General features: G+C 45.9%; 1 protein-coding gene across 1 annotated transcript in view; it reads left to right on the top strand.

Annotated features, from left to right (window-relative positions):
* The window catches only part of NEGR1 (neuronal growth regulator 1), a 306,944-nt gene that overhangs the window by 183,851 nt on the left and 109,113 nt on the right, over positions 1-13,980 (top strand). The window contains exon 4 of the mRNA XM_030494056.1: positions 4,039-4,170. Coding sequence (XP_030349916.1) covers positions 4,039-4,170 — 132 coding nt within the window. The remainder of the gene's footprint in view (positions 1-4,038; positions 4,171-13,980) is intronic.

Here is a 13,980-nt window from a genome sequence, read left to right as displayed (position 1 = left end):
CTGGCACAGACTTTTCCCAGAGAAGCTGTGGCTGCCCCATCCCTGGCAGTGTTCAAGGCCAGGTTGGACACAGGGGCTTGGAGCAACCTGCTCTAGTGGAAGGTGTCCCTGCCCGTGGCAGGGGGTTGGAGCTGGATGAGCTTTAAGGTCCCTTCCAACCCAAACTAGTCTAGGATTCCATGATTCTATCAATATCCCTTTTTGAGCAGGATGTGCATGCAATGTAACAGAAATGTGCTTACATATACTTATGAGTATATCTTTCACATAACACGATTTAAGTTATCCCACACAGCCATGAGAAATGTCTAGAACTAAAACCAAGCTTTCAAAGATGAAATACTCTGCAGACAAATAGGAAAGATTAAATGGAGCTTCTATATATTCCCTAAGAAAAGTATATATTTCTCATATTTACTCAGTGCTTTCTTATGTGAGCTGGATGCAAAGTTTCTGGGGACATGAGGGTTTAAAAATGACTTAATTTTAATATTTTCAACTGTGTATGTGAGTTGTATGAAATACTTGGGGGTTACAGCACTATAAAAACCATGTATATTTTGCAGTATAAATTAGATGAACAGCTGAGCATAAGATCCCTATAAATATAGGGGTTACGAAAATTGCTCATGGGCATTTTCGCTCATCATTCCAGCAGGAATTAGTGGGGGAGCTCCACCAAGTTTCCACCCAGCAGCGACAATGCCTTTGAGACCCAGGGATTTGCTATGCTGTCACCATGTCCCACAGCACCCAAAGGTGGCTGATGCCGGCTGCTGATGAGCACATAGAATCCCAGACTGATTCGGGCTGGAAGGGACCTTAGAGATCATCTAGTTCCAACGCCCTGCCTTGCCCTACAGATGTGGTTCCTGCTGCTATCTCCTGGCTGGCGGGGTGGCTGCTTGCCAGACCCAAGAGCTGATGCTGCTGTTGCTGCAGCAGGATTATGCTGAGTGCGTGAACCTGTCACTTGCCAGCACAGAGCAGCGGCTGTGCTGACCCAGCAGAGGCTGAACATTGATGATCTTTAAGGTCCCTTCCAACCCAAACAATTCTATGATTCTATGATTCCCATGGCAAAGCGAATGCCAGGAGTACAGCTGCAATCCAGGAGTTGCTAAGGAAGTGAAAACTGGGTTGTCCTCTCATGACAGAGGGGAGATGGAGATGAGCTCTGAGGCAGAAGCTCTTCCCTGTGAGGGTGCTGAGGCGCTGGCACAGGGTGCCCAGAGAAGCTGTGGCTGCCCATCCCTGGCAGTGTTCAAGGCCAGGTTGGACACAGGGGCTTGGAGCAACCTGCTCTAGTGGAAGGTGTCCCTGCCCGTGGCAGGGGCTGGAGCTGGATGAGCTTTAAGCTCCTTTCCAACAAAAATCAATCTGGGATTCTGTATTTTGTTTACAATAACAAATATTTCAAGCAGAGAATGTTTGGTTTCAGCTTAACTCCAAAACACAAATCACTTTTTATGAAATTCCATGTGCTTGTAAATATTTTGTAGATTTTTTTTTTCCTTTTTTTCCAAATTGATGCTGGGAATTGGGGTAGGACACATCATAAATCATTCCCAGGGCTCAGTGTACAGTATTCTGGTGCATAGCACATATCCATGGAAGTGCTGACACTGGAGAGCATCACAATCTCAGAGGCTAATAGTAATTTTTAACCTGGCACACAGGAGAATTTTGCATTGATATCATTCTCTTGGTGTTAAAAAGACAGCAGAAGTCTTGCTGGGAGCTCTCCCTGTGCAGGCAAAGGCTTTGCGTCCTTCACTGCTGTTCACAGCAATGGCAAATAACATTATCCTGGAAATTGATCCATCCTGGCCAAAGTGGAGCAGGACAAGGCCCACGATGTGCACAGGAGCAGTTGGTCTGCTTGTGGAAAGGCTTTTTCTGTAATTTATTCCTGTGAACAACATGGAAAAGGAAAAACCCTCATTCTGATGCAATTCCTGTGATCCCATAAATTATTTCATTGCATTTTATGAATGTTCACTTCAATTCACAATCATTTTCCAATTTCAGGCTTATCTTTCTACTCTACCTAACCAGTGCTTGCTGGGGCTCTCTCCCGTGACAGGCACTGTATAGTGTGCTTATTAATGAGGGCTATCTCCAAGCGATGTGCTGGTATAATTGATGTTTTGAACCTTGCGCACATTAAAACATTCATCTACGAACAGATAAGCAAATGCAATTCAGTGCTGTGATGGACAAGGACATAATACTTCTCCTTAGCTCCCACTGCCCAGTTCAGATCTTTGTCATTGCTCCGTAAGGTGCAAAGTCATTAACAGGCAATTAAAAGCTTGTCTGGCTGGGAAAACACTTTCAGCAAGTGGTGTTAACCTTTGGGCCTATAATTTCCAGTGTCTCTGGTCATGCGTGTTCTGATGGTTTGTTTTAAGATAAAAATGATATTTAAAATTTGGGGTTTATGTGAATGCCTTGTGAGGAGTCTGAAGCAATCAATTTACTCCTTACCTAGAGTGCGCTGCTCAGAAGACATGGAAAGATGAGCTCTGAACCAGGCAGTGGCTTTCACCTGAAGGATATAAGCTCCGGGGAGACCTTAGAGCAGCTCCAGTGCCTAAAGGGGCTACAAGAAACCTGGAGAGAGGCTTTGGACAAGCGCCTGTAGGGACAGGCCAAGGGGAATGGCTTTAACCTGCCAGAGGGGAGACTGAGATGAGCTCTGGGGCAGAAGCTCTTTCCCTGTGAGGGTGCTGAGGCGCTGGCACAGGGTGCCCAGAGAAGCTGTGGCTGCCCCATCCCTGGCAGTGTTCAAGGCCAGGTTGGACACAGGGGCTTGGAGCAACCTGCTCTAGTGGAAGGTGTCCCTGCCCGTGGCAGGGGGTTGGAACTGGATGAGCTTTAAGGTCCCTCCAGCCCAAACCATTCTGGGACTCTGTGATCTCAGAGTTCTCACTGCCAGGCAGGAACCCCAGCAGGGAACAGCTGGGAGGTGCTGGGGTTTGGGAAACGGCAGAAATTGCTGTGTTTGCTGTGACTCCATGTCAAGTGGAGATAAATTAGCTTGTGAATGATGTAATTGTTCTTGCTCTCTACAACAATGAATGCTTTCAGTTACAATGCACTGAGGAGTTACATAAACAAATATTTCAGGCTGGTCTTCACATTATTTTACATCAGAGAGACCCATTTTCCTAAGGGGCTCACAGTCACTGTCCTTTTTGCTGTGTAAGAAGGCAGACACTGAGAATCTTATTCCTTGGGTTTGGGTCTTTCGGGAAAGGAGAACTATTCTTTACTTTTTATTTTAGTTTTAATTTGTATTTATTTATATACTTATATTTACATGTATAAATGTAAAATATACTTTTAACTACTATTGTGAGATGTGTATTAGGGCACAAAACATAAGCACTGGGTGGTGTGGTGGGCGAGCCTGCGGGATGTAGGAGGTGGTATGTCCCCCCTCTCCACGCGCCCATCACCACCCATCAGAGGTGGGCAGCCCCCAGTTCCCTTCAGCAGCCCTTGGGGTGCAAGGTCCTCATGGGGTTCGCCAGGATTCATCTCCAGCTGGTTGTTTCTACAAGGTCAAATGGTCTCTGGGAAGTGAGAGCACCTGATGCTGGGCCACCAGCTGCTGCTGGTCTCTTCAGTGGTCAGTGCTGCCCTGAGCACTGGCTTTGCTGTACGGTGCTGCAGGGGCAGGACTTTGCCTAGGTGCAGACAATGAGCCCTGATGGTGCTTAAGGCCAGGATTTGACTGAGGACCCCACCTTGTAGTCTGGGAAGCCCATGTGAGATGCAAGTGTTTCTCATTGATTTAGAGGCTGCTGGGCTGGACTGTGGGGCAGGGCTGGGAGAAGACCCTTGGTCAACCTCAGGAGCTTGAAGGGGTTTTCAGCTCAGCCTGGAGCTGGGGTTCCTGAGCAGCTCCACTTGGATGTGTGTTATCTGCAGGACCCAGTAGAGCCCTGGCTGCTGCTCAGGTGTTGATGTGGCTTTGAGTGTCTTTTGCTCAGCTCCCAGTAATTTCTTTCTCTGCTTATTTCATTTCAGCAAAGCCCTTTGAGAGTGGGCAATACCTGGACATCTATGGAATTACAAGAGACCAGGCTGGGGAATACGAGTGCAGCGCAGAAAATGATGTCTCGGTCCCAGACGTGAGGAAAGTAAAAGTCACAGTAAACTGTAAGTCCTGTTGTTTCTTAATCTCTAAATCCAATGGAAAAAGAGGGATGTGGCTGGCAAGTCTAATGTAGCTAACTGCTGCTTGTGGTGGAACTGTAGTGTGTTGGGTTTGTGTTACAGCAGTGACCGGTGCTATTTGATGTATAAGTATAGTCTCACCAAAGGAAGGTAAAATGAGACTAAGGTTCAAACCCTCCTTTTGTCTACTGGGGACAGTGGTGTTGGTGCAGGCTTTGGAGCAGGTTCTCTCACTGGACTGTGGTGATGAGATTGAGGTTTTGGAGACATCTTTTGAGTAATTGTCTGAATAACTCCTGAGGGCTGCTGTGGTTGTTGGGCTGAAGTGGTTCTGATTTAATTTGTCATGGTTGTGCAATAGTATCGGGAGACAAAAAGCTTCTTGAAATGCTTTTTGGGTGATCAGATGGTGCTGAATCACCGTGGAAGTTTGAAATGCTCTGAGTAGAGGCAGCGGGTTGTTTTGTGTGGTTCCCCATGGCGAGGGCAGGAGGATGCTGCTGGGGTGATGTCCCGCCATGGTGGCCTTGGTGGCTGACAACAGGAACCACCAAGGTGCCTGTACCTGTTGCTATAGCCCATCAAGTCTGACCACCACAGGGAGGTGTTTCCAGCTGGGACTGAACTTGCTTAAGTGCTTGGTGTGACATGAAACCTTCAGAACGGTGTTCTCTTTCCCTCCAAAATGCAAAAAACAAATGGAAAGAAAACTGGGATAATTCCTCTCATTTGTTCTAACACTGCATTTATGTGAAGTGCAATTACCCTGCTTGTAACTTGCGGCAGTTTCTGGTTTGAATTTTCCTGTGGTGTCTTTACTGGCTGCAAATCTTCAAGGTGTCGCTTTGTGTCTCCCTCCCCAGACACTGTCTGTGTTGATATGCTGTAGGCAGTGAAGCTGCTTGTCCCAGGTCCCTGCAGGGCTGGTGGTGGGAGGTGAGTGGCTGATGGGGCTAGCTGTGCTACCCAGGCGTTTATGTATGGGATGTTCTCACATTCAAAAGCCAACCAGACTATCCTTGTTTACATGGCACCAGCATACTTATAGTCTGTGCTGTCCTGGAACATGGTGTGTCAAGGCACTAATGCTCATAGACCAGCTGGACCATGCGCTGGGTCTCACAGGCAGCTCTCCATGCTGCTCAGTCACAGAGGCTGGTGGCACTGCCTGCAGCTTCTGAGGCACCATGTGCTGTGACCATCAGCCCTTGTTTTGCAAGTCACGAGTACCAACCTTGTCTGCAGAGCAGCTCGATGAGGCTCATGTAGAGTCCATCACTGTTCTCACTACTTCTTTGCCCTTGTTGACATGTTCCCATCTTACCAGCTTTGAATTCCCAAAAGCAGGCAGTGCTCTGAAAACCAGGGGCAATGCGGGATGTGGGCACAGTGGATGGTGTCCTATGGAACAAGTGACTGTTACTTTTTGCACAGTGTGTTGATACTGGCACATTGTCATTAAGACAAGTTGTGCAGCTATTGGCATAGGTGTGCCCTGGGTGGTCTGGGGTGACACCTCTCACACCATCTGTGCTCCAACATGGTTTGTGGTGTTAGGTAGATAACCTTCAATAACGAACAGAAGGAATTGTGGGCTCGGTCTAATTTCAGTAAAACAAATACTGCAGCTGTGTTATTTCATGTCACAGGGATTTTTAACAAGGGTGAAACTATCTCTCTTGGAAGCTTTGTAGTGCTCATAAGAAGGGAAAAGTTGGTAAGTGGGTGTCTGGGGTTTTGAAATAAAAAGGAACACTATGTGGCAAACTCGTGGAATCTCCTTTTCCTTCTGAGCCAGTATATAATGTGCAAGAGTCCTAGTTTGGATAAAAGCATCAACTTAGCTGGCCAAAGCCAAAACTCAAGCTTCAATACAACCCCAGCTGATGTGCCATTGACATATGCCCTGCACCCCAAGTCATGTCAAAGCTGGAACCTTTTCTGGCTTCAGTTCACTGTTTTCTTAACCTGAGGTTTGAGTCTGTTGGATGTCTTTGTGGGTGGGAAAGTTTGATGGTGTTGGGAAGGTGAAGCAGGGCAGTGATGGTTTGCTCCTGCACCAGCCACCACTGTGGGTCTGCATGGCCAGCAAAGGTCTTGCTGTGGAGCTGGGAATGGGACCAGTGGCTCCTGTGTGGCAAGCAGCAGAGGCTGGGGGCAGGTGGGATGGGACTTGCTCTGCTTGAGCAGTGAGCCAAGGGAGTAATGGGGGAAACAGTGTGCCTGTGGTGAAGAATGTGCAAGCTCAGGAGGTCCTGCTCCTGTTTGGTGCATGCCACAGGCAAGGGCTGCTCAGGTTTGACTGCAACACACACCATAAAGGTACCTCTATGTGCAGTAAGAAACATGTTGAGACTGCAACCAACAAGCTCAGCAAATGTTTGAATAAAGTGTCCAAAACGAGCTTTGTACCAGTTCAGCTACCTAGGCTAAACTGGAAGTGTCCTTGGCCATGGTGAGGATGCATGTGGCACCGTGTCAGATGCAGGCGAACTTTTAAGTCTGCACTGGGGGTACACAGAGTATTTTGCTTTTAGTATTTCTAACAACTAGATAAGAAAATGGGGAGGTGAAGTAAAACTGAAGCAGTGTGAAACCAGGATCTGGGTACAGCATGGAGCAGTTTGTATACATGAGCGATTTGCCATAGCCAGCTAATTGCTAACGTGCTTCTGTTTGGAGCTGTGCGTTGTCTCCTTGCCAGTTATGCACAATGCAAAAGCACTCCCAGCATCTGCTCCCCGCTGATGATGCTCATCCGTTGTGACCAGGCAGAAAAACAGCACACTGTATTCAGGAGAGGGTCATGCTGGAGCTGGGTGCGGCCGGAGAGCCTGGGATCAGCCCATGGGCACGTTGCTCACGCTGAGCGGGTGGAATGTGCTGCGGATGGTGCTGAGTTTTGCTTCCTGCACCTTGGCGTGAGCAACCCTGGTCCAAAAGGGATGTCGTGTGTGATGAGTAGAATGATGCCTGATTGCTGTCTGTTGAGGTGGCTGGGTAAGGCAGCTTTCCATCAGTAAAAGCTCAATATTACACTTAGGAGAGCTGTGGTTTGTCTGCTGGTCACTGTTATTTAAACTTGAAATTAAATTTTATATAAGTTTCTTGTAAAAAGAAGAGAGGAAACCTTCAGGTCCTTTCATTGTCCTGCGCTGAGCACTTTCCTCTCTTGCATGTTCTAAAGTCTTGTTTCTTCAAGGGCCCAGAAGATGCTGCGAGAGCTGGAGCAGTTCTGCTCTGGAGCCAGGCTGAGAGAGCTGGTCTGGTTCAGCCTGGAGAAGAGAAGGCTCCTTAAGGGAGACCTTAGAGCAGCTCCAGTGCCTAAAGGGGCTACAGGAAACCTGGAGAGTGGCTTTGGGCAAGGGCCCGTAGGGACAGGCCAAGGGGGAATGGCTTTAACCTGCCAGAGGGGAGACTGAGATGAGCTCTGAGGCAGAAGCTCTTCCCTGTGAGGGTGCTGAGGCGCTGGCACAGACTTTTCCCAGAGAAGCTGTGGCTGCCCCATCCCTGGCAGTGTTCAAGGCCAGGTTGGACACAGGGGCTTGGAGCAACCTGCTCTAGTGGAAGGTGTCCCTGCCCGTGGCAGGGGTCGGAACTGGAGGAGCTTTAAGGTCCCTTCCAACCCAAACCAGGCTGGGATTCTGTACATTGAAATGTTCATCACCTTTCTCACCTGTAGTGCTTATGATAGAAAATACTCTTGGAAGTAACACATGCGGCTTATGCTTCACCTCCTTCTCTTGCACCCTTGCTGTCTGATGGACTATCATGTGCTGCATCTCAGAGCCTCAGTAATCCCCGTTTCATCTCTGTGTCCCTCCACCATGTGTCATACAGTGACGTTTTGACACACCATCTCCAGCACACAGTCCGGTGACAGCCCAGTGCTGCATTTGCATGGATATGATCACTTAACCACTGCTTCTGACAACTTCTAATACTGTTTCACTGTTATTAAAGGACCATTCTTTACTGCAGACCTGGTAACTGTAGAGTAAATCATGGTTTTATTGTGCCCAGTTAATAGAATGTATCAATGAGCCCTGAGTGGTTACAGTGGAAATAAGCATAATTTTGCATATGGATATTCATCACATCCAGCAGTTGTTCAGCCATCCAAGCATGTACAAGAAAATTACCAGGTTTAAATTACTTTCTGAATTTCAAGTTTCTTGGCTGGGCAGCTTCCACCCATACATAAACACCCAGCTTGCTGCCTGCCTTCCAGCACATGGGTTTTATCTCTAATGGCTTTACAGGTTTTCTTTATACAGTTTCATATTGCACAGTCTGCATTTTCTACTTAATTTGTGTCTGTCCCTTGTAATTTTCCTTTTAAAAACAGTGGTCTGAGAATCTGTGGTGCACTCGTCTGCCTGAGTTCTGAGAGGGGACAGGAGGGGAAAATAAAGTGGGAAAGCAGTTGAAGCTGCTGGTTTCTGAAGAAGGAAAATTCTACCAAATCAAGCTAAAATAGATGAGATATAATCCAATTCCATTTGGCAAGTACATCTTATTAGAATTTTCTGTTACATTTTAATAAAGCAAATACCGATTTATAGATGATAATATTGAACCCTACTTTGCATCTGGATTAGCAGGGCTTTAATACATTTCCTGAAAGCTGGTCTGAAACTCTCTATGTAGTGCTGTTGCTTTGCTGACTCCTCTGGTTTATTAGTGCCATGCTTAAAACATGTTCAAGGCAGCTGCTAAATGGGAGACTGTGCGGAAGTGTTGAGGCTGTGCTGAGATGGTGAAGAATGGGATGTGTGCAGCAAGAAATGGGCATTTATTTTAATTTATATAAAGTTGTCAGCTACCCAAGTAAGTAGCAAATGTGCATTTTAAAGTGGAGCTGTATTGCAGGATTCTTTTTTTTAGGTAATGTACATTAAGGGTCTGGGTTTCTGTAATGGTATCTTGAACAGCTCTGTTAAAGCTGGATGCTGCAGACTTTACTGAATTAAGATCTGGTGGCTTTTGAGAGGAAAAAAAGTGATTCAGTTGAAATTAAAAGGTAATAGTTTAATTCCAACTTTTATGAACCCCACAATGCTGCAAATTGAAGGCCAAGTTCAGCCAGGCATACTAGGGAGGTGAAAATTACAGTTCCTGTGCTGAGGGTGCCCACTTGGCACCGGGAGTGCTGGTGCGGTCTGGTCCTGTCGGGGATGTTGTCTTGGCTGGCTTGGGGTCTTCCTGGCAGCACAAGAGGGAGGACAGGTCTTCACTGCTGAGCCAGGACATCCAGGTGGTTGTTCTGGCATGAGCTGCTTTGAAGGAAATGATGTCTAGTGCAACCTGGTCTCAACGTGCAGCAGCTCTCCTGCCTCTGATTGCCACAGTCTGCACAAGAGGAAGCTCATCTGCCAAGTTTTGGAGATGGTAAATACAAACAATATAAGGATAACTCATATTGTTGTAGATGTTGAGCCATGTCAGCTTCCAACAGCATCTCTTGGCACAGGTATATTCCATTAGGTCTTGAAAATACTGAAAGTGGAAGATGCAAGTGAATAGATTATATGATAATCTGTAAAACCTGTGTTAACAGTGTAAGCTGTGCCCCTGAAGCAGTGTTGCCAGTAGATGTTTGCCCAGGCTCTCCCTAAGGTGTCTCCAGGGATGGCAGCTCCGTGGGCGACATACTCGTGGTCATAGTCCTTCACTGAACGTTTGTCACAGTGACTAATGTGAAACCACCTTGCAAAATTCCTCTGAGGAATGGGGAACAGATCAGTGTTGCCTTTAGATCTCTTTGGAAATAGCAGGCTCATGCTCTCCGTGTTCACCTCCTTATGTTCACCAGCTCTAATTTATCTCATCTTTATTTTTGGGTCATGTTTTGAAAGGGATTGACTGAATGTTCCTTTCCTGCAGATTGCTTGGTGCCAAGGAAAGGCTTTCTTAAAGAAGGGATTTAAACCTGAGCTAGGATGCCGGGTGAGGTGTTGGGTTGCTGTGGAAGGATTATTTTGATGCCTGTCTATGTATCTGGCTAGGGGACTTGCTTTCCCTGTGAAAGCAGGACACTGTAGGTGGGCAGCCCTGGTCACCTGTCTTTCCTCTTTACCAGCTGATGAATCCCAAGTGTTGAACTTGCTCCTGTTTGGTTTCACCCAGTTTTCTCTATAATTTACCAGGGTTGTTTCAGGGTTATCTTCTCTGACAATGATTTTAATGAAAACCCCACCAGCAGCAGGCCCAGGACTGGTGTCTGAGTGAGCAGTCAGGGCAGCAGACCCTGAGCAAAGCCTGCAGACAACTCACACTCATGTGAAGGGAGCTTTAAGCCAAGCCCAGATTGCTCATTCATGGGAGCCATGGTGAAATGCTGCAGTTAAGCTGCGGTATCTGCTGCTGGACCCTGCTATGTACAGGAGCTGATGACCTGACACCATCTATTCTTAACAAACCTCTTGGTGATTGCTCATCTTGTTATCTTCCAGCTGCTTTCACATCTTTGATTGCTTGAACAGCTTTTTTGTGGGGATTGGAGATAAATGGACTGGCTTGTAATTCCCTGGCTCCTCTTGTGCTCTCCATTCCTGAAAGAGGCTTATGAAGGCAGTGTTAGGCACTTGCCCTGCTCTTACAGGAGCTCTTGAATATATTTTTGACTATATTTTTGGAGTTTCTTAGGCAATTGGTTTTGTATCACTTTGATTTATTCTAGTACTTGTTGCATTATTCTTTCCTTGCCTTAAATGAAATATAAACCCATTAATTGTAGTCATTGCATTGGTCAAATTGTGTGTTTAGAACAATGCTGCTCATGCACTTCCTGCTGTTATGGTTTGATGAGACATTTTATGCTGTGAGTTTGGTGTGTTGTTTTTAATGGAAGGAATGTGTGAGTTTCTTACAGGAATGTTAAGTCCTGGCTTTGGCTTTGCTTGGACAGGTTAGGGTTTCTGCAGAACAGCTGAACTCATTAGCATTTCTTAGAAGTCTGCCTTACTGTTGCTATGGTGCTTTGCATAATATTATGCATAATACTGTGATTTTACTTTGAAATCAGACATACTGTACAAGCCACTCTATCCTAATTATATCTGTAACATTAAACCCACTGGAGAAAAACATGAGAGGACTTTGGTGTTTGTTGGGGCTCCTGATACCTGGACACGTTGCTGTGACTTTGTTGTCCCAGAAAGTATCTTGCTATAAACTGTTGCTGAGGGAAAACAATTCAATGACAAGCGTGTTTTGGGTTCAGCAAAGAAAACTTCCCTCAATCAAGGTGAATGATCATTAAATAAAAAGAGAAGGCCCAAATATTTTCGGAAGATCTCGGTGATCCTCCTCTACTTCAGTATAAAATTATCTGGAGTAATATGTACTTTAAATTCGCACTTCTAAGAGAGGAGCAATGGGCCTTCAGCTTAAGCATAAATAAATAACTCTGATTCTTTCAATTTTTAATAGCCACAGATGTGCAGCTTCATGGATACATCCCTGGTGAAATTTAGGACTTGGGGATGTTATGGTCAGCATTGGCTTTAGGAGAGCAGGAGTCATTTTGTTGGAGATACATAAATGTATTTCGATCCATAAATGCAACATCAGTTTTGTTTTTATTTCAAACAGCACGGACAATGTATTGAGCAGTTGTATGTGTCTGTGAGAGTCTTTGTTTCTGCAATGCAGTTTGATAGCCAGCCTGAGAAGGAACAGCCTTCCTGTCTATTGTACCAGAAGTTCACAATAGCAGCTGCAGTCAAGGGTGCTGCATCTCACAGTCTCAGAGGACCTGAAACCTCATCACAAATGTTTCCCCTTGGTGAGGACTCTTCCATCCAATTACAAAGTTGTTTTTCTTTTAAACCAGTTAAACCCAGTTCTCTGAAAGAACAGAACTGTGGAGAAGTCACTGTTTTTCTTTACAGTGTCATTTGTATCGAGCAAATTCAGTTGTGTCAACCCTTCAAACAAGATTGCACCCACATAAGATGAAGTCATATGTTCATATTTGACCGTGGAACAGAAAGGCCTTATCTTGGTGTTGCAGTGGTTGACGTTCTCCATCTGGCTGAAATTCACACATTTAAAGCTGCATCGTGTAGGTCGGTCTCGTTTAATCACAAAGTATTTCCCCATATTGTAATGATGGAGAGCAATTTGCAACCATAATTCCCACTGACTGATTCAGGAGGTACATGTGCATTGGAATATTGAACTTTGCAATACCCTCCTGAAGTATCAAAATCACACTCTGAAAAGATAAAAGCACTCTGGAGTGCAGTTTCACTGGCTTCCATGAAACATGTTTTCCTAAATTCTCAGGTTACCATTCAAAAATGGGGTTTTTGGCTTCTAAGTCACTCTGGGGACCCCTGAAAGTCTGACTGTCGGTTCATATTTGATTCCGTTAATGGATCACTGGGGTTTATTGCAGTGTGAGCTTTCCAGAATGAGACCTTGTTCTCTTCAAGTGTGGGTGAGGGTCGTGCTGGTGCACCCATGGACTCGCATGATGGGTCAGTCTGCAAGAGTAAGAGGTGACCCTGGCCAGGCATAAGCTGTGTGCAAAGCATGACTCCAGGCTGTGTCATTTTCCACATATTTTCTGGTTTCTTTGGGAAGAAGGCTGAGAGGATTGGTCCCCTTTTGTTTCGTCCTACCTGTCACAGACCTGGGGAATGGACAGTGTCCTTCCTTCACCTTTTTCACCTGAAAACTGTTGCAAAAGATGAAAGCTATAGCAGCCTTGCAATTCTTAAAGGGGGCTGACAAAAAAGCTGGTAGAGGGCTTTGGACAAGGGCCTGTAGGGACAGGCCAAGGGGAATGGCTTTAACCTGCCAGAGGGGAGATTGAGATGAGCTCTGAGGCAGAAGCTCTTCCCTGTGAGGGTGCTGAGGCGCTGGCACAGACTTTTCCCAGAGAAGCTGTGGCTGCCCCATCCCTGGCAGTGTTCAAGGCCAGGTTGGACACGGGGGCTTGGAGCAACCTGCTCTAGTGGAAGGTGTCCCTGCCCGTGGCAGGGGGTTGGAACTGGATGAGCTTTAAGGTCCATTCCAACACAAACCATTGAAGGATTCAATGAAAGTTAGAGATGTGTGAATGCTTTGGGTGGTGAGAATGGTGCTGCTCCATGATGCGCTGTTGGAGGACCATGGACTGGCTTTTTGAAGGGTGCATTGGCACTCTGCAGTACAGGCAGGTCAGGTGTGGAGGTTCAGATGTCAACGCATTAAAACCTTATCTTGACTTGTTTTTCCTGCTGTTGTTAAATATTAACCTAATTCTAAACATCAGATTGTGTTGTACAGATGTTCTAGCTCAGTAGTTGCAACTTTTACATCTGAGCTACTATTTGAATTAAAAAGAGGTAGGGAGGCCTTCAGAGGAATGATGGAGAGGCCATCGCTCTTGCAGCACGTAGTGAGCAGCCGAGGGCAAAGAAATAACACTCTAATTAGTTTCTATATTGGTGGGTAAAATCTGTGAGAGTACAAAGCCACCCACTCCAGCTAGAGGAGATTAGATGCTAGCACAGCTGAGATGAAAACTTTGATCATGCTTTAAATCAATAATAACAGAGCTTGTCTTTGGGTCCAACCGTCCAGATGAGGAGCTGCAAGCCAAATATTCCAGGTGAAACCACTGCAAATAAGAACAGGTTGGGTTGTTTTTGTGTAAAATAAAGATCTTTGAAGAACTTTCTGCTATTAAAATGGAGCTTTTGATGTGCACAATGTAATCAGTTTTCCTACTTCTGGGGGGGTTTTGCAGTTATTTTTGATCAACGTTAAGACTTTAGGATTCAAGGTCAACATTTGGAT

The sequence above is a fragment of the Strigops habroptila genome, chromosome 8 (genome assembly GCF_004027225.2).
Source record: "Strigops habroptila isolate Jane chromosome 8, bStrHab1.2.pri, whole genome shotgun sequence".
NCBI classification, from domain to species: Eukaryota; Metazoa; Chordata; class Aves; order Psittaciformes; family Psittacidae; genus Strigops; species Strigops habroptila.
Note: the sequence above shows the minus strand (reverse complement) of the source record. Positions and strands in the feature narration are given on the sequence as shown.